Source organism: Scardinius erythrophthalmus (genome assembly GCF_964197995.2).
Source record: "Scardinius erythrophthalmus genome assembly, chromosome: 2".
Lineage (NCBI taxonomy): Eukaryota > Metazoa > Chordata > Actinopteri > Cypriniformes > Leuciscidae > Scardinius > Scardinius erythrophthalmus.
The window spans coordinates 3,457,945-3,485,185 of record NC_138222.1 but is presented as its reverse complement, the minus strand read 5'-3'; the positions used below and the strand labels follow the sequence as shown (position 1 = coordinate 3,485,185).

The following is a 27,241-nucleotide window of genomic DNA, read 5'->3' as shown; positions in this document are numbered from 1 at the left end:
GAAACTGGCGCCATTGTGGCTCTTCCGAGGGAAGCCTCGGCGTTGTTTTCTTTGGCGATCTCGAGCCATAATGGCGTAGACAGTGGCATGTTTTTGCGAGCTCCATTTGGGTGAGAGGAAAATGGAGAACCTGTGTGGGAATATGTTGTAAAGTTGACTGAGTTAGGTTTTTCAGATACGAGTGAACAGAGCTAATTATTCTTCCTTATCCCGTCTTAGTTAGAATCTGAAACAGCTGTTTATTGCTATCTAAATCGTAGTTTTTGTAGTATTATATACTGACGGATTGCGAGCTCGTCAACTACAGCACGTGTTGTTTTCATTGACTGTTGTTGGGTAAATGTGTCTTAGATGTGTTTTTGTTTTAATTTCGCTTTGACGTCACAAGCTTGTGACACCGATTTCTCGCAGAGCAGAATAACGCAATGGCTCCCTCTGCTGTAAAGAACATAGAATTTATTTTCTGAGATAGTTCTTGCCATAACCGGTAATTATACTCAAATCTTCTGCACCCCCACTTCATATCCCAACACTAAGACATCTGAAATCACACAGGCCCAAACCAGATGTGAAAACTTGCCACAACAACAAAAGGGACATGACGACCAACCAGTAAAAAAAGGCCTATATATATTTAAAAATCATTTATTTATTTTTATTCGTACAGGAACTAAATTTTAACTTAATTTTAAACCTCAGATTACAATGTATACAGTGTGTTTCTTTTTTGTTTTGCGCATGTCCCAACTACAACCGTTTGTAGTTTTACTGGTTATTCAACTGCGAGTAGAACGACATTTCCCGTCAGCCCGTTCTCGAGCGGTTTCCTTTCCTGATTGGCTGATTCCGAAGGTGAAAGTTCAACAGACATGTTTCCCGAGCCTGTGCGGTAAACACCAATAGAGTTCACGGCTTTATAATGTCCTTGTGATTGTATAATTTAAGACAGCTTTTTTATTTTACGTAAACGTTTTATTTGCTCTGTATATTTCCGAAATATCCGTGTAGAAGACGCGGTTGTTATTTAACAGCAGCTATATTTGGCTGTGTTGGATAAGCCCAGCAGAATCATGGCAGTTGTGTGATAATAGGGTATATGTCGAACGCCGCATTACGAAACCGGAAAACAGAACGCATCGCTTCCGGTTCAGGTCTTTTGTATGTGCTTCATGCATTTTTTTACTGTTTTACTCAAGATAACTTAAAAGGAGCGAGCAAAGATGATCATAACCAATGTCCCTCGCATGTGAAGATCGATATTTAAAAGTAAAAAAAAAAAAAAATCTTCAAACTAACGTTTAGATATTTAAATAGAATAAAAAGCCAATAACAAAGTGAGATAGGTAGGTTAGCTGATTACCTTAAAATTCCATAGATATCGGCATCAGTTCATACGGCTGTTAACACTTTCTATGACAAGCGGATGCGATGAGACCAGGTTTCCGGTTTCGTCATGCGACGTTCGACATATACCCTATTCAGCTCTTAAAGAGGTCACATTAAAGGCTGGCATTCGTTCTGGTATAGTATGTATTTGATCCAAGCGACGCGATAAACCAGATTTTACTATGGCAGCGCTGCTTTTGCTGCGTGGAAGCAAATGTTACGACAAACGAATTTGGTCGTTGTCGACTCGTTTCAGTTGTTTTCAAACCAGCAGAAAACTCCTGGAGAGCAATGTGACTTCACACTCGTCTTTAGTGACTGCAAACACAAGAGGTCTGAAATCAGGACGCATTCAGGTGGGTTTTTTTAAACGTCGACCAAGTAAACTATTTATGTTAATATGAAGTTCAGTGACGTTAAAGGGATAGTTCACCCATAAAATTATGTCATTAATTACTCACCTTGATGTCGTTCCTTAACCGTAAGACTTTCGTTCATCTTCAGAACACAATGAATATATTTTTGATGATATCTGAGTGCTTTCTGTCCCTCCATTGACAGTATACGCAACTACCACTTTGACGGTTTTAAAAGTTACTAGTAAAACTAAATCCATATGAATCGAGTGGTTCAGTCCAAATCTTTCCGAAGAGACTCGATTGCTTTATATGATGAACGAATTTTATTAACATTTAAATATTGATTAGCAAACATAAACAGAAACTCAACTGAGCCCGTGGAACATGCTAACACGAGAATGATCCTCATTGGTCCTCATACGAGCTTCTGTTTACCACAACTAATGTGTGATTTGACGAATGTTTATATATGTGGGGAAAAAAAGCCTAAATTCAATCGTTTCATCATATAAAGCGAAAATTTGGACTCAATTCATATGGATTCGTTTTTCAATCAAAAGTGTCAAACTGGTAGTTGCGTAGCTGTCAATCGAGGGACAGAAGTCTCTCAGATTTCATCAAAAATATCTTTATTTGTGTTCCGAAGATGAACGAATGTCGTACGTGTTTGGAAAGACATGAGGGTGAGTAATTAATAACTGAATTTTCATTTTTGGGTGAACTATCCCTTTAACATCACTGCACTTCATAGCATCTATCCCTTTAAGTCAGTTTGAGTCTAGTCTGGCCAAAAGGGAACTTGCAGGTTGATTATAATAATACCAGGTAATATCAAAAGGCCTGTATATTGGCCAGATTATTTGTCTATGATTATGCATGCCCTTGACATTACTTGGATGATTAACCAAGTTTCCATCATTTCAACAGAACATTTTGGCAAAGCCTTTAATCCCAAGGCTTATTGGACTTGAATTCCATAGTCGCCACAAATTGGTCATAAATCCTATGAAACTGTGGAAACTTTTAGGTAAGTCGTTGGTTTATTTGAATGTTTTCACCAGACAAAGTAGTGATGCAGAGCTCTTGACGTCTTATGAATCTTAAAGCTTGTTCTGATTCAGTCTTCCTGGTGCTTTGCATAATGGGAATGTGTTTCACATCTTTCAGGCACCACTCATTATTTCAGCACATCCAACAGAAGACATGAAAAGAAAGAGGGTGGTAAAGGGAAGACCCCAGAGGAGGATGAAGGTATTTTGTTAATTTTTGAAGCAATGGTTTACATCACAAAAATATACCTTGTAGAAGTAATCAGGATCCCAAAACAAAGTGTTTTATCACCCTGAAGGGTATAATGACGTGTTTACTGGTGCGAGGGCGGGGCAACCTGTCACTCGCATAAGATCCAGCAATAGCAAATGACAACCATCAATTCCCAATCACGAAATTAAGTCCTGTCCTACATTTGTTCTTGTTCAAGAAGCCGTTACGCATCACAATAGTGAAGAAAAGACTATCGCAATTCGCAAATGAGTCGTTGAATCATTCATTCAAATGGTTTGTTTCAAACAGCTGATTCATTCAGAAATTCAGTTCACATTTATTTGTTTAGCGCTTTTCACAATACATATTTCAAATACACAATACATATTTCAAAACAGCCATACAGAAAATGCATGTCTACATTATAATTTAGAGTGATCTGTTATCAGAGGTGACTGTCTTAGTTATGTATTTCAGAAATGTACATATCGTTAGCCTCATAGCATGATTTGTTTTTTAAATATGACTTAGGCAATTATGCTATGAGGCTAACAATATACAAATAACACAGTTAGCTAAAAATGTATTCATTTAAGGCAGATACAATGAGCTCATTAAAGTAATGAATACATGTTTGTGAAATTAAGCAAATGTCTGCCTTTATAAATGGGTTATTGAATCATTTACTCAAACGATTCATTCAATGACAGCTTCGTTTAGAACTATTTTCGTGAATGTTTTCTGACTGTATTCCAATCAGAATGGATGGATGTAAATGTATCCACGCAGGACTGCTTAAAGTTACTGACACGTTAGATTTATGAAGAAATTAATGTGAAAATAAAAAGCTTAACGTACTTGAGAAGTTATTAAAAGCACAATAAACTGCACAAGAGAACTGAATTCGGTGCTTACGTGTTCTTGCGTGTCAAAATGCCCATCTTGCTGAGTATTCATGTTAACAATCGGTTATTAAATAAATGTAAACAGTTGGGAAAGAAAAGTGGTGTGTAAATTAGATCTGTGCTTTAGGTCTTAAAGTGACAGTATTTTATTTGAATACTAGGCTAGATGCACCTGAAAAACTCAAAGCACTATTTAATTTGTTCTATTGTGTTTATTTGTCCCATTTCTTTTAAATTTGCTTCTTTCTTGTTATATGACATCAGGTTAACTGGGACAGCAGTCGATTATGCAATTTGTTGACCAACTCAAATAATTCACAGCCAGATATACTTTCATGCCAAATTAGTCATGCACACTTTCCTTTTTTGTTTTTGTTTTCCCTAGAAGAGAAAAAGAGACGAGAGCAGGAGGATCAGATGTATAGGGAGCGACTGCGCACACTTTTTATTATCGCTGTCATCATGAGCTTGCTCAACTCCATCAATACCAGTGGCGGAAACATATCCTGGAATGATTTTGTAAATGAAATGCTGGCCAAAGGAGAGGTGTCGCGAGTACAGGTGGTGCCAGAGAGCGACATCGTCGAGATCTACCTTCACCCCGGTGCAGTCATCTTCGGAAGACCTGTACTGCGTTTCACATCAGATTTAATGATTTTAAAATAATTGTTATCATTATGGTGCTATCAAATCCATTATTGTCCTGTTGTCTGCTGTAGAGACTGGCCCTGATGTACCGAATGCAGGTGGCCAATATTGACAAGTTTGAGGAGAAGCTCAGAGCAGCAGAAGAAGAACTGAGTATAGATGCCAAAGACAGAATTCCGGTGAACTACAAGCGCACAGGCTTCTTTGGGAAGTGAGTAATTTGGACTTTACACCGAGTAGACAAACCTCGCCAGCGAGAAAAAAAAAAAAAGCCCCTATTATGCTTATTCAAATATTACATTTCATGCAGTGTGTAATAGAGCTGTTTGTGAATGTAAAAGGTTGAAAGGTAAAAGAATGTAAAGTTTTAAAGATCAAAATGCACAACAAATCGATTTTGAACTGCAGAAACGAGTCGTCAGTAATTCTAGTGTCACTTCCTGTGCAAACCTATGTAGGTTTGTAACTCATTTGCATAAAGCCAGCCTATGGATTTAATTGGCTGTCTGTGAACATGGTCTACTTTGCCCCGCCCTTAAACACTGTAGTTGTAGCTGAGACTGGAAGAGTTTGGTTTGTGTTGTTCACGTGGTGAGAAGACTCTGTTTTCTGCTGCCAAAGCAGAACCATCTGACCAATTAGAGCAGAGTAGATCAATCACAATAGACTGGACCATCTGACCAATCAGAGCAGAGTAGACCAATCAGAACAGACTGAGCCATCTGACCAATCAGAGCAGAGTAGACCAATCAGAACAGACTGAGCCATCTGACCAATTAGAGCAGAGTAGATCAATCACAACAGACTGGACCATCTGACCAATCAGAGCAGAGTAGACCAATCACAACAGACTGGGCCATCTGACCAATCAGAGCAGAGTAGACCAATCAGAACAGACTGGGCCATCTGACCAATCAGAGCAGAGTAGACCAATCACAACAGACTGAGCCATCTGACCAATCGGAGCAGAGTAGATCAATCACAACAGACTGGGCCATCTGACCAATCGGAGCAGAGTAGACCAATCAGAACAGACTGGGCCATCTGACCAATCAGAGCAGAGTAGACCAATCAGAACAGACTGAGCCATCTGACCAATCAGAGCAGAGTAGACCAATCAGAACAGACTGAGCCATCTGACCAATCAGAGCAGAGTAGACCAATCACAACAGACTGGGCCATCTGACCAATCAGAGCAGAGTAGACCAATCACAACAGACTGAGCCATCTGACCAATCAGAGCAGAGTAGACCAATCAGAACAGACTGAGCCATCTGACCAATCAGAGCAGAGTAGATCAATCACAACAGACTGGGCCATCTGACCAATCAGAACAGAGTAGACCAATCAGAACAGACTGGGCCATCTGACCAATCAGAGCAGAGTAGACCAATCACAACAGACTGGGCCATCTGACCAATCAGAGCAGAGTAGACCAATCACAACAGACTGGGCCATCTGACCAATCAGAACAGAGTAGACCAATCACAACAGACTGAGCCATCTGACCAATCAGAGCAGAGTAGACCAATCACAACAGACTGGGCCATCTGACCAATCAGAACAGAGTAGACCAATCAGAACAGACTGAGCCATCTGACCAATCAGAGCAGAGTAGATCAATCACAACTAGTGGTCGACCGATATTGTTTTTTTGATGGCCGATCCCGATATCTTAGAGAGCAGGATGGCCGATGGCCGATATAAAGCCAATATTTTTATTATACGCTTATATTTATTTTAATCAATATTTTATCAATTTTAAATAAATTAGAAAACAAATCTTTAAAATGAACATGCTTATACTTAAGATGGCAACTTCTTGAATCTGCAAACCTATTACAGTATTTTTTCACAAATAATTGTAAATAAGTAATTGTTTAAAAATATATGAATATGTGAATAAAAAGGAAGTAAACACTGTAACAGGGCACTCAGTAATCTGGTAATTTCGTGCGCACTGGTAATCATATTTTTTCAAATAAAGACAAGGTAACGCTAATATTACATACAGCACACAGTGGAAACGATATGAATATGACACAGTGGGCAACTGGATATAGCACAGCATATTTTAAAATGAAGGATTTAAAGTTTTTCGATCGCGTCTCCTGAAGCTGATCTCGTTTGTGAAATTAAATGTTTATTAGATATTCAGAGATTTGTTTAAATGACGTAGATGCGCATTTGCTGAATGTTGACAGTAAATGAGAAAGTATTTTAGCCTGATTGTTTGCCTTTTCTGTAACAAATAATATAAAAGCAACACTTTACTTTTTTGCATACCATTTACTTTTTTTGTTTACCAGTTCTGTCTAACAGAGTATTAGATGTGACTGACAGAGATCGTAAACTAATGAAGACGGAGAATGTGAGTGAGCGCTGTGTGAGCAGGCGTTGCCGTTCTCTTCTCAGGCACGGGTGTTCTCAGCGCCGCCCGTCAAAATAAAAGTCCCGCTTCCAACACATCGGCCAATCAGAAAAACTTATCGGCCAATGCTGATATTTTAAAAGTGCCAAATATCGGCCTTGGCGATATATCGGTCGACCACTAATCACAACAGACTGAGCCATCTGACCAATCAGAGCAGAGCAGGCCCCTGGAAAGGCGGGGTTTAGAGAGACTGAATCCTTGATCGAGCCGTTTCAGACACTATGAGAAAAGAGGTGATGTACAATGTATATTATGAGAAAATTAAAGTGTTTTTTGAGCTGAGATGCATGTAAATCTATTGTAGGAGACCCCAAAACAAAATAGTAGCTTAATTGGGCCACTTTAAAATCGACTGTTATCATGACAGATCAGTTTCTTTTCCTCCACAGTGCCCTTTATGCACTTGGCATGGCTGCCATTGGGGTTGCAATCCTCTGGTACATCTTCCGACTGGCAGGAATGGGTGGGCGAGATGGCGGCTTTAGTGCATTTGTAAGTAACAACTTCTTCATTTGTTTTAGTTTGAGACTACTATGAAATATTTTGTGATGTCAAATCGTCTGTCTGTTCCACCAGAATCAGTTGAAAATGGCTAAATTCACTATTGTCGATGGGAAATCTGGGAAAGGGATAAGCTTCAAAGATGTTGCGGGTATGCATGAGGCCAAGATGGAAGTCAAAGAGTTTGTGGACTATCTAAAGGTAGAATACGAAAATTATTTTCTTGTCTCCTCTCATCTTCTTCCTTTCATTTCATCTCTTCTCACTTTGTCTCTTCTTTGCCTATTTCTTTCAGTTGCTTGTTTCTCATCTCTTTTTATTTGATTTGTTCTTTTGTCGTCTTGTCTCATTTCTCCTCTCCTTTTATTTATTTCTATTTCTTCTATATTTATTGCATTTCTTCTCCTTTTGTCTCTTTTGTCAGCTCGATTTTTCTAACTTTTCTCTTCATTCTCATTTCATCTCTTCGCCTCTTTTTTTTCTCATCACATCTCTTCCTTCTCATTCTATTATTTATTCTATTATATTCTATTATTTAATTCAACTTGAATTCTGTAACTTTGCATGGTCTGAACATGAAGTAATACAATTTTCATTAAAATCGAAGCTACGGTCTAGGAGGAGTTGAAAAAGTTTTTCTTCATAAATTTCATGAGGGGAAAATTTCGTCATATGGTGCAATCTAATCGACAGAATCAAAAAATGTTTTTGTTTCTAGCCCCTATGTTTCAAAAGTTATTAGCATAAATGTGAGTGCAAAGTTGGACAATAGGTGGCGCCAGAGGGTTTGAGTTAGAGACTCAACATTTCAGACTGTCCTCTATCTGTGTGCCAAATTTCATAACTTTCCTGCAAATGTTTCCATGGGCGGCCATAGACTCGCGTGTATGAAGAAAACTAACGATAATTGTTTTCTTTTGAAGAATCCAGACCGATACCTTCAGCTTGGGGCCAAGGTGCCGAAAGGCTCTCTGCTCCTGGGACCCCCTGGCTGTGGGAAAACCCTGCTTGCTAAAGCAGTGGCGACCGAAGCTCAGGTGCCCTTCCTTGCCATGGCAGGGTCAGAGTTTGTGGAGGTGATTGGAGGTAAATAAGACCGCTAGAGTAAGGCTGGGCGGTATACCGGTTCATACCAAACCCCCATGTTTATTTTTGTTATGATATGAGGGTTCCTACGGGTCCTTGAAATCCTTGAAAGCTTGTGAATCTGGAAAAAAAAAAATCAGAAAAGTGCTTGAATTTATTTTGTGCAAGAAGTTTTCTGGAAAAAAAATCCACATTATTCCCTCCGGTCCGCTAATGTGTTTCTTCGTGGCCTATGCATACTAGCGCTTGCTTGATTTTTGTTAGTTACGCGCATTTACACGTTACGTTAAGTGTTTCCCGCGTGAGGTCTTTGTGTTGTACGTTGCCATGACGTTCACGTGCGCACGAAACTACTCTACGATGGTACCTCAACGTTTGTTGTTCGACACAACAAATGTGTGGACCTGGAAAGTCCTTGAAAGGTCCTTGAATTTGAAGTTAACCAAGGTGTGGGAACCCTGTGATATGAATTTTAATATACCGCAATACCGGCGTTTTATGTCGCTTTAACGACGTTGTGGGGACCCGGCGCGACACTGTTTGAGAGCGTCTTTTTACTGTTGCACTGGTGAGGCTCAGCTGTGTGTGTTACTGAGCGTGACAGTGAATAATGGAAATGTTAAACTATAATTGATAGCTGTCAAATTATATTACAGTGTTTCCCATACATTCACAATATCAACACTGCCTTTTGGAAAATCTATTAGTGGTTGGCATTGACATCGTTGTATAAACATGAGCACTGCACGTTTCAAAGTCGGGTGTTTTTACATGTGTATCTGAAGTGAACTGACGGTCTTTAGAACAATTTTCATGTTATTTCGATTGAATCTTTCTTTATCTTTCCTGATAAAGCTCCGTGTATGAGCCGTTACCGTGGAAACCGCTGTTTCTGCGACTCCTACAGCGCCTCCTGCTGGCAGCTCTCAGTAAACAGCCTTGCAAACCTGCATTTATAATACTAATGTGGATTGTTTTTCTACAATATTCACTCATGACTGTAAAATAGGGCATTCTAAGTCAATCATCTGCAGTATTTCCTCTCTCAATCAGTAGAAAATGTGGTATCAGACATGCTCGGAAAAAATGAATAAATACCGTCATACCGTGAAACTGGTATAATTTAGAAAAATACCCTGTGATATGGATTTTTGGTCATACCGCCCAGCTCTAAATATTCGAATGCCATTGTTATTAATATTTAAATCTGAGCGATCTTTCCCCACCCAGGCCTTGGTGCCGCAAGAGTGCGAAGTCTGTTTAAAGAGGCTCGAGCTCGAGCTCCATGCATCGTCTACATCGATGAGATCGACGCGGTGGGGAAGAAACGCTCCACCAACATGTCTGGATTCTCAAACACCGAGGAAGAGCAAACCCTCAATCAGCTGCTTGTGGAGATGGACGGTAAGACGTTTGTTTACATTATTTGTTTTGCTTATTTTTTATTAATTATTTTTTTTATTTACAAAGGCTTTGTTCAGTTACTGTGCATTTATAGAAGTAATAAAAAAAATGTAAACACATTTGGAGCAAAAAAATTAAATAATTTCACCTCAGACCTTGCATGTCGTTTTCTCCCACATGTGTAGACTTAACTTTTACTTGAGGAATTGTGTTTATAATAGGCTATTGAGTTTGTATAATGGTCCTGCACTGCCTTTGTTCAGTTGATTTTAATAAATTTAATAAATTCTTCTTGTGGAGATGGACGGTAAGACAATGAAAATACTTGTTGCTATTTTTTTTTTTTTTTTTTTTTTTTTTTTTTTTTTTACAAAGGCTTTGTTCAGTTACTGTGTATTTTTAGAAGTAATAAATTATTTTGAAATAAAATAGAATAATTTTACCTCAGACCTCGTTTTCTCCCACATGTGTAGATTTAAGACTAGTCGACTGAACGATGATGCTGCTGTTTGTCGACTTTGAAAATACTAGTTGTTTACATTGGTAACACTTTACAATAAGGTTCATTTATTTAATATATAAACTAACATGAACTAACTATGAGCAATACATTTGTTGCTGTATTTGTTGATCTTTGTTAATGTTGGTTAATAATAATCCAGCTGTTCATTGTTAGTTCACAGTGCATTAACTAATGTTAACAAGATTTTAATAAAGTATTAGTAAATGTTAAAATTAACATTAACAAAGATTTATCAATGCTGTATAAGTGCAGCTCATTATTAACTACCGTTTACTAATGAACCTTATTGTAAAGTGTTACCTTTACACTATTATTTGTTTTGCTTCATATATTTTATAAAGGCTTTGTTCAAAAAAAAAGTAATAAATTATTTCGAAACACTAAAACTATAATAATTTTACCTCAGACCTTGCATGTCGTTTTCTCCCACATGTGTAGACTTAACTTTTACTTGAGGAGTTGTGTTTATAATAGGCTATTGAGTTTGTATATAATGGTCCTTGCACTGCCTTTGTTCAGTTGATTTTAATCAATTTATCCATATTTGGAGCTGTTGATCAAGTGAACGCTTAATGTACAATGATCATAGTGCAAGTCGAGCACAGCGCATGTGTATGACCCACACTATGAGTTCAAAGCTTGATTTCTGCTCACCAAGACTGCATTTATTTGCTCAAATATCTATCCAAAACACTAATGTTGTAAAATTGTTGTTGCAATTTAGAATAAGTGTTTTATATTTTATTATATAGTAAAGTGTAATTTATTCCTGTGATCAAAGCTGAATGTTCAGCATCATTACTCCAGTCTTCAGTGTCACATGATCCTTCAGAAATCACTCTAATATGAGGATTTGATGCTCAAGAAACATTTATAATTATTATCAGTGTTGAAAACAGTTGTGCTGCTTCAGATTTTGTTGAAACCATGATACACTACCAATCAAAAGTTTGGCGTAAATAAATTAAAAAAAAGAAATCTATACTTTTATCCAGCAAGGATTCATTAAATTGATTTAAAAAAAAACCAGATCAAATAAATGCTGTTCTTTTAAACTTTCTGTTAAGTTACTTTCTTACATAAGTTACAAAATCTCCATTTTAATTAAATTATTTGTGACGCACATCCATAGTAAGAATTTGAACGAGTCGAGTGAACACGTGACCTTTAATCTGTGAAATTTTCCATCTCTCTTGTCTAGGAATGGGAACCACAGATCATGTGATTGTCCTGGCCTCCACTAATCGGGCAGATGTTCTGGACAACGCTCTCATGAGACCAGGCAGGCTCGATCGGCACATATTTATCGACCTGCCAACTCTTCAGGTAACGAAGGGTCAAAGTTACGCAGCAGCCTCAGAACTCTTGATTCTGATTGGTGATTTGACTATGAAGATTTGCATTACATTTTTGCAAATCACTTATCTGCGCTCTCTCTGGAGACTTTTAATCTGGTAATGGTGAATTGGGCTGCAAATCCTCATAAATGTCCTGAGATAAACTAATGTACACTAATGTATTTTTAAATGTTTTTGAAAGAAGTCTCTTCTGCTCACCAAGGCTGCATTTATTTGATCAAAAATACAGTAAAATTGTAAAAAAAAAAAAAAAAAAACTTACAATTCACAATCAGCTGTTTTCTATGTGAATATATAGTAACGTGTAATTTATTTCTAGTTTTTGCTTCTTAATATTTTTGTGGAAACCATGGCACAACATTTTAGGGTTAGTAGGATTTAATAAACAAATACTTAAAGCAAGGATGCATTTATTTGATCAGAGGTGACAGTAAAGACATTTATAATGTTACAAAATATTTCTATTTTAAATGAATGCTGGACACTGCACTTTCTATTTTTAAAATATTAAAATTATTAATAAAAATATTAAGTAGCACAACTGTTTTCAACATTGATAATAAGAAACTTTTGTAAAGTTTTACCTATTATTAAAATAAGGTTTTATAAGTTAACATTAGTAAATATATTCTTTAACTAATAACGAACAATAATTCTACAGCATTTATTAATCTTAGTTAGTTAATTTTAACATTTACTAATACATTATTAAAATCAAAAGATGCAAAATTTTTTAGCATTAGTTAAAACACTAACATGAACCAAAAATGAACAGCTGAATTTGTTTTACTAACATTAACACAGATTAACAAATACAGTAACAAATGTATTGCTCATTTTTAGTTCATACATTATCTAATGTTAACAAATGAAACCTTAGTGTAAAGTGTTACACAATAATAATTGATCAAATTTGAGCATCAAATCATCATATTAGAGTGATTTCTGTAGGATCATGTGACACTGAAGACTGGAGTAATGATGCTGAAAATTCAGCTTTGATCACAGGAATAAATTACACTTTACTGTATATTCACATAGGAAACAGTGTTTTAAATTGTAATAATATTTTTTTTAAAAAAATGGTATTTTTGATCAAATAAATGCAGCCTTGGTGAGCAGAAGAGAACAAATTCCTCAAACCGATGGGACCAGATTGTTTTTTTCCCTTTTCCAGGAGGACACACAAATTTTTAATAATAGAAGATCCACTTAACATGTTCTTTCTGTCAAATCTCTTCATCATTGAAGAATGTTTTTTTAGATTGTGTTGGTTTTAAAAAAAATTACTTTTGAAGAAATTTTAAACAAAGTTAAACCATATATAGTTTTAGAGTTTTTAACTAAAAGTAAATTGTAAAAACCTGAAACAGTTTTACCATGAATTTCTCACCATGGAAATATCCACAGAAGCGTTAAAAACAAACAAACTGTATTTTTGATCAAATAAATGCAGCCTTAGTGAGAATAAAAGACTTCTGATCTTCTTTGTCTGTTGAGTTATTGAAAATTAATGACCACTCCACGTCCATATTATCCATATTACCATGTCAGGAGTGGGCTAATTCTCAATAATTGAAAAACCCGTCATCAAATATTCAATGCTTACTCTTGCTGATTGTGTTCTAGGAGAGGAAGGAGATCTTTGAGCAACACCTGAAGATCCTGAAGCTGACGCAGCCGGCGGACTTCTACTCGCTGCGTCTGGCTGAGTTTACCCCCGGCTTCAGTGGTCAGTGATGTTTTGACCATGTGACTGTATAATCTCCTGGCACTAAATTAATGTTAATTTCGTTAATGAAAAAATGTTCAACAACCTTCTTTTCATGACTAAGACGAGACGATGACGAGACGACACCAATGTCATTAAACGATAACTGTGACTATATTAAGTAAGGGATAATGTACATCCAGCCGGTTGTTATCTCAGAATAAACCCCGACAGGGTGATCAGGATCAGGTCTTCATCAGCCTGAAGGGGTTTATTCTGAGATCACACACACACACACACACACACACCTGAAGGGGTTTATTCTGAGATCACACACACACACACACACACACACACACACACACCTGAAGGGGGTTTATTCTGAGATCACACACACACACCTGAAGGGGTTTATTCTGAGATCACACACACACACACACACACACACACACACACACCTGAAGCAGGTTTATTCTGAGATCACACACACACACACACACACACACCTGAAGCGGGTTTATTCTGAGATCACACACACACACACCTGAAGCGGGTTTATTCTGAGATCATACACACACACACACACACACACACACCTGAAGCGGGTTTATTCTGAGATCACACACACACACACACACACCTGAAGGGGGTTTATTCTGAGATAACAACCGGCTGAATGTACATTATCCCGCTTATTACACGGCTTCTTGACACATAAGTGAAAAATTAGACAAAATATTGATCTGAGTTGAAATATTTTATCAGGTCTTTAAACGCAAAGCTGCGCGGAGAGAGGAGTTTCAGCGGCAAGATCAAACTAAACAGAGATTTAAGAGATACGGTATACAGTCATAACACTTATTACACTGCATTTGGCCACATAGATGATTATGGAGATAAGAGATATTGATTTCAGATTATTATTCAGATTTAATATCGTACCTGTTTGTATCTCATAATCCAACAGTGTACAAAACAATAGTCACAAAATGGCAACATCTGCATTTGCATGAAACAAGAGAGAGCGAGTCCGCGATACTGGATGGCATTATTAAATAACTGTACACAAAATATTGATTCAACTGATTTTTAATATTTTATTAGCTCACTACTGCTGACTTCAGTGACCCGCATGAGCCTGTGTTTCTGTTGTCAGCGGTTGTTATCTGGGAATAATATACCGCTGGATGGAGCGATTGACCAATCAGAATCAAGTATTCCACAGAGCCGTGTAATAACATGCAATATCGTAGACATTCTTGTGGTTGCCAGATCTCACGAGCTTAAGTCCCCCAATCAGATCTTGAACTTAAAAGTATCCATTTTCTGCCAGGTTTTAATTAATCTTTGCAATCTGGCAACCATGTGCACACGCTCTCTCTACACTGCTGAAGCGCCGCTGATGATGTAAAAAACACTGACTAACAGTAAGCTGGAGTTCAGCAATCTTCATTAAGTCAGTCTGTGTTTCTTCACGATCCACTCGCGCTGTTTACTGCGACTAAATCTGCCGTCAAACCTTTGCAGCGATGAACTGTAATAAATCCAAACATGAATCTCGGCTATATTTGCGATTGTTGATGCTGAATAAATTCACTTACACAACCTCTCTGTGGAAACACAGTCTTTTATGCTGTTATTTTAGTGTTGGAATTACTATTAGAAATTTCACCGTTTTAATTTTGAGATAAGTTTCTTTTTTTGCCTGTTTTGATAATGTTTAAATGATAAATAGCCTATAATAAATCAGGAAACTAGATGAGATCAAATAAGCCATGCATATGAGTTGACATTCTCGTGATTTGTGCTTATGTGAAAGAGTGCAATAACTGATGAAATGTGAAAATAAATTTCTTAAATGACAACAATTCGTTGCGATTTTATAATATTGAGCAAAATAATCATGATTATCAATTTAAACATTATGCAGCATGACAAAAAAGTTTTCACTGACTAAATCTGCATTAAAATGGCCAAAAATATGACTAACTAAATTTGAACTAAAAAGTACATTTGACAGGGCTATAAGGAAGCTTGTTTCCGCCACAGAATAAAAAAATAAAAATAATTATAAAAAATATATAAAAATAATTAATAAAAATAAAAATAATTATTTTTTGTTGTTTTTGTTTTGTCTTTTATCTCAAAATTCTCAGAATTGAGTGATATAAAGTCGCTATTGCGTGTTATAAAGTCAGAATTGCGAGATATAAACACAATTCTGAGGGAAAAGGTATTTTTAGGGCCCAAGCCCTGAAAGGGCGAAGGCCCTATTGTTTTCGTAAGGATTATTTTTTTTTTTTTTCTTCATTATTTTTTTTTTTGCCTTTTTGCCACTTTTGGGGCCCTTAACATGCTCAAAAACTCTTGAAATTTTGCACACACGTCAGAACCTGCGGCCATCAGGGCCGGGCTGAAGCTGGTACCGGGGCGTGGCAGGGGGGCTCGACAGCGCCCCCTGGAATGGGGTCCGAAAACTTGGTCCATAAATCAAACACGCTTGCATGTAATAATATGAAACTCAGTACACATATAGATCTCATCGGGCCGAACAACTTTCGTGCTCTAAGTTTTACAAAAGCCCAACAGGAAGTTGGTTATTATACGTTGTTTGGAAAACGCATACAATGGAATGTGAAATACTCCTCCTAGGGATTTCATCCGATCGCCACCAAACTCGGTGAGAATAAAGTCAAGACATTGAGGATCAATTCTTGCGAACAGATTTTTGATATCTCGAACGGTTTGGCCGTGGCGAGGAAACGAATTTATGGCGAATAATGGGACACAGGAAGTGTGTTATAACTTCTGCATACATTGACTGATCTTGATGAAACTTCAGCAGTGTATTCGTTGTAAGAGGCCGATCACATGGATGTGACTATTGTGAGTCAAAGTTATAGCGCCACCAACTGGCAGCAGGAAGTGTGTCACTTTCAAAATGCTTTGAAGTCACCCTCTTACTTTTACCCGATTTGCTTCAAATTTTATGTGTATAATGTAAACACACGGCAGATGTAGACCTGTGAAAGGATTATTGATATCTTAGATACTGTTGCCGTGGCAACGCATCAAATTTTAATATTCTTTTCGGATGCGTTTGAGACTCTTAGCATGCTTGAAATTGGATGAAACTCGACAGACACATAACACTTATTAGCCAGTAGACATGTGAAAAGATTCAGAAACGGGCGTGGCAGGGGGGCTCAACAGCGCCCTCTTGAACAGGGTCTGAAAACTTGGTCCATATATCAAACACGCTTGCATGAATTAATATGAAACTCGGTACACATATAGATTTCATCGGGCCGAACAACTTTCCCTCTGTCAAGTTTCACACCAGCCCAACAGGAAGTCGGCTATTATGGGTTGTTTGGAAAACGCTTGCTGTGGAATGTGATGTACTCCTCCTAGAGAATTCATTCAATCACCTCCAAACTCAGTCAGCATGAAGTCAAGACATTGAGAATGCTAAATTGCGGACGGATTTTTGATATCTCGAACGGTTTGGCCATGGCGAGGAAACAAATTTATGGCGAGAAAAGAGAGGAGACGAAGTGTTATAACTTCTGCATACATTAACTGATCTTGATGAAACTTTAGCAGTATGTTCGTGGTAAGAGGCCGATCAGATGGATGTAACTATTGTGAGTCAAAGTTATAGCGCCACCAACTGGCAGCAGGAAGTGTGTCACTTTCAACATGCGTTTGACAAAAGTGGGTGGGTTAGTTTTACCAACAGTTACAAAAATCAGTATATATATTGGTCTCACCGAGCCGGACAACTTTCTAATTTACAGTTATTAGCTCCGAGCAAAAGGAAGTCAGATATTTTGGTTTGAATGTGGATTTTTTGGATATTTCAGACTCTGAGTTTTTGAGCTACTCTTCCTAACGGTTTTATTTTATTCACACCAAACTTTTTCAAAATGATAAAGATACATTAAAGATGCTAAATTGTGAACGGATATTAAACATCTCAAACGGTTTTGCTATAGTGAGGGACTAAAGTAAAGTAACACTTAAAGCCTCATCTTCTAAAAATGTAATTAAACACCATTTATTTCTATATAAAAGTATAAAAATGTCACAACTAAACCCATTTTATTCTTTTTTTTTTTCAATTTAATAAATATTTATAAGTTTAAAAATAGTAATTGTACTATTTAGTCCCATAAAAGTCAAGTCATACATAGGGCTATACTGCCCTCTTGTGTTCAAAATCAGGTAGGCCTATTGTATCTACATAAAAATATACTAGGTATGTGACGGTGAGAATATTTTACCACCGGTTAATCGACGTGTGACACCGCTGGAGGCTTTTGAATCGCCAACTTAAAAACGAAAGTAAAATATGTTCGTCCACACTGACATTGATAGTGGTTGAGCGAGCGTTTCAAATGAATTCCTATGGAAGTAGGAATTAACTGAAAAACGTTCACTCTGTTCTGCTCGTTCCTCGCCGTGGATGCGCACCGTTATGAATGCCCGTGCAGCCATGAGCATTTTAGTTTAATTTTAAAATTAGCGCCTTTCGGGGGTTGATTGCTTGAAATTATTTTACAAAAGCACAATGTTGTGTTTTATTGCAACTGTACACAAATATAAGTTAACACTTTGCAGTTTGAATGTCGTCCTGTATAATGACGGAGTATGTTTTTATGTGTCCACTGTTCAATCGCGCCCACACCACACACACACACCCACCCACACACACACGGTTTACTATCTTTGTGGGGACTCTCCATAGATTTAATGATTTTTATACTGTACAAACTGTATATTTTATCTCCTTACACTAACCCTACCCCTAAACCTACCCATCACTGAAAACTTTCTGCATTTTTACATTTCCAAAAAAAAACTCATTCTGTATGATTTATAAGCTTGTTTACCCATGGGGACCTCTATTTAGGTCCCCACTGTGACACGAGTCCCCATGAGTCTGTGTGCATTCAGGTTGAAGTCCCCACCGGGATAGAAAAACATGAACACACATACACACACACACACACACACACACACACACACACACACACACACACACACACACACACACACACACACACACAAACACACATTCCAGCATTGCAATCTTGACATCGCAGCCTGTTCATTATAGCCTTAATAAAATATAATAATAAAATAGTTAACCTAACATATAAAAATTACACTGCTCTAAATAGTCAGTAGTACAATTCGTACATTCACAGTAAGCACCGCTCCACTGTGATGTTTCAAGCACATTTTTGCGCGTGTGAAGAGGATGATTTTTTCTGTCGATATTGGAACACGAGTGAAGAACAAAGCCTATAATAAAGAATAGTTTAGCATCCAAATACATCGCAAATGCTGAAACATTTTGATTCTAATGAGAGGGTTACGTAAGCCCAACAGTGCTTACTTTCGTTTTAATTTTTACATTAAATTTAAAAGATTTGTTGTGGGATATTTTGAGTGTATCATAAAATCAGAATAAGCTAATAAGGTTTCTGTCTTATATATATATATATATATATATATATATATATATAAAATATATATATAAATATAGCTGCGAGCAGCGATGAAGGGCCAAAGCCGGTGGCACCGCCACCCCGGTGCCTTTATGTAACTAAAGGCACCAGGGTGGCGGTGCCACCGGCTTGGGCCCGTAATCGCTGCTCGCAGCTATATTTTTCCTTATATTTGGAATTTATAACGCACAATTGCGACTTTATATCACGCAATTCTGACTTTATATCTCCCAATTCTGAGAAATAAAGCCACAGTTATCTTTTAAATTGTTTTATTATGTGGCGGAAACAAGCTTCCATAGGACTAAGACTGACTAAATAAATAAATAAAAATATAGCTGACAAAATGAACACTACCTGACACCACATCTGCCACGTTGTTCATATTTTCCAGGGGCCGATATCGCCAACATCTGCAATGAGGCCGCTCTCCACGCTGCCAGAGAGGGTTTCAAGTCCATCGACACCTTTAACTTTGAATATGCTGTGGAAAGAGTCATCGCAGGTATTCAGCTCCTAACAACACTGTGCTGTGATGTTACCCCAGAGGTTTCTGCGCAGTCAGCATCTGTTTGACGTTGTTTGTGACGTGCAGGGAGTGTGAAGAAGAATAAAATCTTGTCTAAAGAAGAGCAGAGGGTGGTGGCCTTCCATGAGTCTGGTCATGCTTTAGTCGGATGGCTGCTAGAACACACCGAAGCTGTCATGAAGGTAAATGCTGTCAAACACTACTGTAAACGTGGTCCATTAGACTTGTGCGTGTGGTGGCCAGGAGGAGACATGTTCGGTTCACTTTATTTCTCTTGGCCACGAGTTTGATACGTAAACGAACCTGCGTGACCATAACAACCTGGGAATATCAGAAATGGATATTAGTAATAAATTAACAATTTATTTTGAATTAAGAATGACAAAGACAGTGTGGCATTAAGACATGAATATATATATTACATTATTTTGTGCCTATACTATATTATTAGGTATTATACATTATACACTGCCTGGGCAAAAAAAAGTCGCAGTTTGGATTTAAAAAGGCAAATCTTTAAAAAGTCCCCCTGTAGTCAATAATTCTATCCCTTAAAACTCATCTTTGATCACTAAAATTACATATTTAAACATTTTTTCTTTGAAATTTGAATTTCTTCATGCCTAAAATATCCTGTATGTAACTCGAAACCCTCGCCTCATTTAGTATGCGTGGTTCTATGATTATGCAACTGAGCCCCGCCTCCATTCACTCACTCAGCTCAGCGATCCACTGGTTGACGATCACACGTTGATCTGATTGGTTACAAGGTAGTTTGTGACGTCAGAAACACCAGCGATTTCAAAGCGTGTTTTTGAGACTGTCTTTGGTTCACTGCAGTTTTAAGGAGAAAATACTCAGCAATGGTGTCGACTTATGAATTTACACATGGTTTGTCTTAAAGCAGATTAAAAACACCACATAGACATATAAACAACATTAAAAGCTGGGTTTTCACCAGAGGGGGACTTTAAGAGTCTATGATTGGTTCATTATTGCCGTGATTATTGTATTTATATATGTTTGTAACAGTTATTCAAGCCCTAATTGATTGAGCTTGTAGCTTTTCATTTATTAAACAACCATGTATGCAGAACATCATGAACATATTCCAGGATGATAATGTCAAGATTCATCAGGCTCAAACTGTGAAAGAATGGTTGTGAGGAGCATAAAGAGTCATTTCCACACATGAATCGGCTCCTTGCATTCATTTTTTAAAGACTCCTCCAGAACATCCCAAAGACCTTCAGAGTGCTGGACTCTTGCATTGACAATATGGGATCTTGAACAAAAACTGATGGGAAAACATCACAGCATTTATCTCCATCAAGAGGTGCATCAGTCTTTGTTCAAGATCTTGTTGGTCAAGAACTGCTACCAACATGCTAGAAACATAATAATCACGGCAATAATGATCTAATCATAGACTCTTATGCATTTGCCTATTTAAATCCAAACAGTGACAACTTATTTTTTTTACTTTTTTTTTTTTTTTTTGGCCGGGCAGTGTGTTATATTATATGTTTGCATTGTGGTGGGCTGGTGTTTTGATCTGTGGCCTTGTCCTCCAGGTTTCAATCGCTCCCAGGACGAACGCCGCTTTGGGCTTCGCTCAGATCCTGCCGAAGGATCAGTATTTGTTCACTAAAGAGCAGCTGTTTGAGAGAATGTGCATGGCTTTGGGTGGACGAGCCTCTGAGGCCATCACCTTCAATAAGGTCACCACAGGTATGTCATCTATTCTGCACACTTATATAATCTCATAACACACCATCAATGCGAGAATTATAAATACGTACCTAAGAAATAGTATTAGCAGATTTGATTGGTGCTCAGGAGGCGCCCACTGGAGGAAAAACACAGTTTGACTTGTAGGAAATTATTGATAGCCCAAATAGCCAATCAGATCGCTGCACTAAGAAGCCCTGTTGCTATCAGTCATTTGAACTGTCAGACACAGACACACCTCCTTTTTGCCAAATTCCTTCGTCTATGGTTAAAAGGCATTAGGGCACGTTCTTTGGATACTAGGCATCCAGAGTGGCTAGTTAAAGGCTTTCTGTTCATTATGTCTGTCTGTAATTTCGTAAATGCAAGCGTTGGATGAAACTTGCCGTAATCTGGTGCACATGGTGCTCTGGAAAGTAATAAATAATGTGACATTCAGTTCACTTTATTTGAAGAAAAATACACACAAGAAACACATTACTTACCTGTGTGCATCTGCAAAGTGTCCGTACACATTCTTTCTGCGTGTTAATGTCAGTGTTTATGACGACTTCTTAACACTTGGGTAGATTTGCCCTTGTAATTTAACTACTTTCTTGTCTTCTACCCTTATATTATATTCAAATAACGACATGATACACAAGCTTGTGTTTCTTGATTTATGCATGATGTCAAACTATCCTATCATAAACTGCATTTGAAGTAGATCTGCTCAATTCTGAAAAAATTAAATCACAGTTTTTTAAAAATAGAGATGTTATTTATCTATTAACCTTTTTTAGAAGTTAAAAGATAATAAAGAAAGATATTGTTTGATAAATGAGATCTTTGATTGTAGTCTTTGGAATAAAAAGTCGTGCTTAAAAAGTCCTTGAAAGTCCTGGAATTTGATTCTCCCACAATTCTGAATAGTCAGCTAAACAAAATAACATGCAATTAAGAGGATGACAATAATAATTGCTCCAGTCTATTAAAAAAAAATATTTAATTCATTTGAAATGTTGAGTGAATGATTCAATGACTCACTCATAAAGACTTGTTTCATTTCTGGATTAATATGCATATTTGAACGAATCTCTTGAATTATTCAATGTCAAATAAAAAAAAATTAACGTTACTTGTCGCCACCTACTGGTGTAACGTTGTAATTTATACAATCTTTATTTTGAGGGTCAAGTTTCCTTTAAAAAGTCATTTCCTATTTATTGGATCGCTACCGTAGACGTTAGTGTTTGTATCTGAACTATAAACGTTTAATCCCAGTACATCTGTTTACAGTGATTGTACAGGAATAATGATACTGTGTGATTGAAAAGACTGTTTGTGAAGTTGTTTCATATCATGACAACTGCTCTCTCTGGCTCAGAACACAGATCTGAATGTTCGCTGTGACCGTACTTGTCAAAGGTTTAATAGTCTGAAGAATCGCTGTTATTTAGGAATAAAATCACGTGGGTGTTTGAATGAAGATCACAATCGTTTAATGATTAATTATGCAGCTCTAATTTGACGTATTTATTCCAAAATCATCTGGTACGTCTTTTTGTTTTAGCGGTAGGCGTGGTTAAGTAACCACTGTTGTAAGGTCAGTTGGTGTGCAGACACAGACCTGACTGCATAGATATGTATAGGTAGTCCCAGACGCCAGATAACGTATGAACTCCTCGTAGGTGCTCAGGATGACCTACGCAAGGTGACGCGGGTGGCCTACTCCATGGTGAAGCAGTACGGCATGGTTGCCAGCGTGGGCCAGATGTCCTTCCCTGAAGATGATCAGGGAGGAATTGGACGGAGACCATTCAGCCAAGGCCTCCAACAGCAGATGGACCATGTGAGTACGAGAGCATACATTAACATTAATGTACGCGATTTGGCAAAGGCTGCGATTATTTTATGTGCAGCTTGTCAGTGAAGCACGGCTCTGTGATCAGCAGTAAATGATGGTCCATCTGAACACCAGAGGGCGTCTCACACACACACACACACACACATGCAAAATATTCCCTGCAGAAGTAGACAACACGCATTCCCAGATGGAACTGGATAATATTCTGATTGTTCCAAACCAATCTGAATTCTGACCTATAATTCTGCCTGAATCATAATCATACACTGTTGGTTCATTGGCCAGAGGAGAACTGAGCGAGTGAGTCTGGGTTCTCCCAAGGTTTTTTTCTCCATTCTGCCACTGATGAACATCCATGAACTTACTTAAGCTGGACTGTGACGCTATTTTCTTCTGGAAACAAACTTTGTTGCATTATTTTCCTGTTATCTCTGTAAAGCTGCTTTGAAACACTCTGTATTGTAAAAAGCGCTATATAAATAAATGTGACTTGACGTGGCATCATTCCAGGAAATCCTTATCGCTGTAACTGAATAAACAGAAGATTTAATGCTTTGATTAAACATAACTAATAAACACACGACTGCCTTATTCTGAGCTCAACTGTCCTTATGAAGTGAGTTTGGAGTAAAAGCATGTTATTAAATGTTGTCTTTTGTTGGACAAGAGGTTCATAAATGCTTCTCATGTTTGGAAAGATGTTACTTTTTCAAATACACGTTATAAGTGTTTACAGAACACTCAAACTCAGTGTTTACAGAGCCGTACATCAATGACAAGCTGCACATAAGAAATAATCACAGCCTTTGCTATTTCAAAATCACGATAAGCTAAATCGATTTAAGTGCGATTACATGGAAGTCGCGATTAATCGTTCAGCCTATGCAACATCAATGTCGTAATCATTTGTTAACAAGTATTCAGTACTTCAATGAGCTCATTGCTCTGCCTTAAATTATTACACTGTTTAAATTAATACGTTTAGATAACTGTGATTTTGTATTTGTACATTTCTGAAATGCATAACTTACACAGTCACCTCTGCTAAGAGATCACTGTAAATTGTGATGTGGACTCATACTCTTTCTGCAAAGCTGCTTTGAAACTGTGTATTGTGAAATGCGCTATACAAAAAAAAAAGTGAATTGAATTGAATGTTACAGAGGCTTACGTGAGTGTTAAATCTCATTTATCTTGAATGTGTGTGTGTGGTTATTTATTTCTATTCCTTTCTCCCATGTTCAGGAAGCTAAGCTGCTAATAGCACAGGCCTACAGGCGCACTGAGAAATTGCTTCTGGACAACAGAGACAAACTTATTTTGGTAAGACATGCTCACATCCTTGTTAGCATAGCAAGATAAATTGAGATAAATTCTTAACACTGTCTCGAACCAGACGCGACACAACGCTATGACACGTGATAAAATGCCTCTTTTCCATGTTAATCAGAGTTGTTGTTTTTTTTACCTTTATTGGTTAATCACCTTTATTGATTTGGTTGTGAGTGCAGTGCGCTTGAAGAGAGACTCCGCCCACACACTCTTCTGATTGGCTGTTATGTTTGACTGATTTGGTTGTGAGTGCAGTGCGCTTGAAGAGAGACTCCGCCCACACACTCTTCTGATTGGCTGTTATGTTTGACTGATTTGGTTGTGACAGAGCCATAGAGAGAAAGAGTTGCGACACTCTTTGATGTCGCCGCTAGGGCTGTCACGTGGTTCATGTAAGCCCCAATAGTTCTAAAACATACGCTGGCTGTCATGCTCTTCTATGGGACAGACAGCAGCGATTGCATTATTGAACGGTAAATATAAAATAAAACACACACCCAAGTACTTTTCCAGCTGTTATTGCATTATTGCATTTTGTTAATGTCAGTTTTGCATTTGGAGATAAGTTTTAGGCTATATTTTTGGAGGGAAAAGCTCAGTGTTCATGTTCGCATGGGTAGTAGCACTGGCTTTAGCGGCTCTAACTTAACTTTTCCATATCATTCATCTGATGATGGACGTCTCATGATATTTATTTTAGCACAACTGGGCTGTATTAGGCTATTGATTCCCGTGATTTTGCTTATAAATTTTGATTCAGCCATACCTTCGTGATCACGCAAAGAGGTCTGCCGTGGGTGTGTGTGAACAAGAAATACAAAAACCAGGGGCAGGTGATCCATGAAACAGACAGGACTGGTGATGGCCATAACAATCCTAGAGGTCCAGCATTGTTCTCACAAGCCGCTTCACTCAAGACAATAAAACAATGAAAAGTTAGTATATCCCAAAAAATTAAATTAAATAAAAGTTGCTATAAAGGTGGTAGTGATTCATTACCGAACTCTTACTGTCACAGCTGACGAAGTCGCACTAGCTAGCAGGCAGTGCTTGAAAATTGATTGAAACAACCAACATAAAATATAAATAATTACGCTGTGCATATACAAATGAAGACCAGTATAAGCATCGCAAAGGGCCTCTGATACAACATAGACAGTTGACAAATCAAAAGAGGTCGATATTTCAGCAACTTAACTCTAGAACAACTCGACGCGCAGCAATGTAAGTGAATGGTGTCCAATGCCAAAATACAGTGTTTAGAACTATTCCGATCTTCAAATCCCGGAAGTAGGCGGTTAAAAGCGCCGCCATTATTTACAACGGAGGTCTATGGGAGTGTCGCAACTCTTTCTCTCTATGGCTCTGGGTTGTGAGTGCAGTGCGCTTGAAGAGAGACTCCGCCCACACACTCTTCTGATTGGCTGTTATGTTTGACTGATTTGGTTGTGAGTGCAGTGCGCTTGAAGAGAGACTCCGCCCACACACTCTTCTGATTGGCTGTTACGCTTAATTGATTTTGGCGCTTGTAGTCGTGTCGCGTCTGGTGTGGACAGAGTTAGTGCAGTTCTTGAAAATTTTTAAGGAAGTATTTTCACTATGCATTCATTTTGCGGATGGTAATTGCTGCAGTCTATTTAAAAACTTTATTCTTCAAGTCTTATTCTTCAATTCATCATATATTCATGGGAGAAAAAATCAGTTTGAATAAGGAAATGAATATCTTTTGTCATAGTATCCTTTCAATGGTTAAAGTTACCGCAGTCATTGCATCTGCTGCACTTCATTTGTACCATTTTGGTACAAATAAATCAATAATTTATTAGTTTATTTTTATTTATCTATTAACCTTTTTTAGAAGTTAAAAGATAATAAAGAAAGATATTGTTTGATAAATGAGATCTTTGATTGTAGTCCTTGGAATAAAAAGTCGTGCTTAAAAAGTCCTTGAAAGTCCTGGAATTTGATTTTTACAGTATCTGTATAGTCAAAAATAAAAATAGTCAAATTAAACATTTAGTCTTTCTTCAGTTATTGTTCTTGTTTGCTGTGATTGTGTTTCCAGCTGGCTAATGCCCTGCTTGAGAGGGAAGTGGTCAACTATGACGACATCGAGGCTTTGCTGGGACCTTCTCCGTTTGGACCCAAAAAGATGATTGCTCCTCAAAGCTGGGTGGAGGCCGAACGAGACAAGCAGGACACTGGAGAAGACGAGCCCCGCAGACCCCAGAGACCCCGCAAAGACACGCAGGACGACGACATCAACCTGAGCCCAGCGTGAGCACAATCACACAGGATCTGTCAAATTCTGCTTTAAGGGAAGAAAAAACCCGAATGTTTCTGTGGTTCGCGCTCTTGATGTTCCAGTTAGACCTGATCTGACTGACTGAACAATAATGGCAACGTGTTCATCGATGACCTGATCATTTTAGCCTGTAATTATATTTTAAATGTCTTTAGGACATTTGATTAAGAAACAAAGGCAACTTATAAGCAGCAATCAAGCATTTAAGAGCAAGACTGTTCTTCTCAGTAAGGAATGACTCTTTTAAAGAGTAGTAGAAACCTCCTTTGAGAATTGCACGAAATCTGTTTTTAAAACAATAGTTGAGCGTCTCAAACCGGGTAAGCATTGCCAGCAGTGTGTCTGAAGTCATCTTGTGATGTCTGGATATTCTGCACCATATGTAATAAATTATTATATTTGTG

General features: G+C 37.7%; 1 protein-coding gene across 1 annotated transcript; it reads left to right on the top strand.

The window, feature by feature from the left end:
• The first annotated feature begins 6 nt into the window (after positions 1 to 6).
• On the top strand, positions 7 to 27,241 carry spg7 (SPG7 matrix AAA peptidase subunit, paraplegin). Its single transcript, XM_081358793.1, has 18 exons — positions 7 to 1,092; positions 1,483 to 1,742; positions 2,673 to 2,772; positions 2,913 to 2,996; positions 4,299 to 4,540; positions 4,633 to 4,772; positions 7,385 to 7,487; positions 7,572 to 7,697; positions 8,420 to 8,582; positions 9,813 to 9,986; positions 11,711 to 11,835; positions 13,497 to 13,599; positions 19,489 to 19,599; positions 19,690 to 19,805; positions 21,198 to 21,354; positions 23,025 to 23,185; positions 24,446 to 24,523; positions 26,598 to 27,241. The coding sequence occupies exons 2-18, from the start codon at positions 1,569 to 1,571 to the stop codon at positions 26,811 to 26,813; spliced, it is 2,373 nt and encodes a 790-aa protein (XP_081214919.1). The 5' UTR covers positions 7 to 1,092; positions 1,483 to 1,568; the 3' UTR covers positions 26,814 to 27,241.

Coding starts and splice junctions, on each gene's coding strand:
- spg7 (XM_081358793.1), top strand. CDS start 1,569: ATGGCAGCGCTGCTTTTGCTGCGTGGAAGCAAATGTTACGACAAACGA. Junction 4,541..4,632: donor CAGTCATCTTCGGAAGACCT/GTACTGCGTTTC, acceptor TGTCTGCTGTAG/AGACTGGCCCTGATGTACCG. Junction 19,600..19,689: donor TGTGGAAAGAGTCATCGCAG/GTATTCAGCTCC, acceptor TGTGACGTGCAG/GGAGTGTGAAGAAGAATAAA.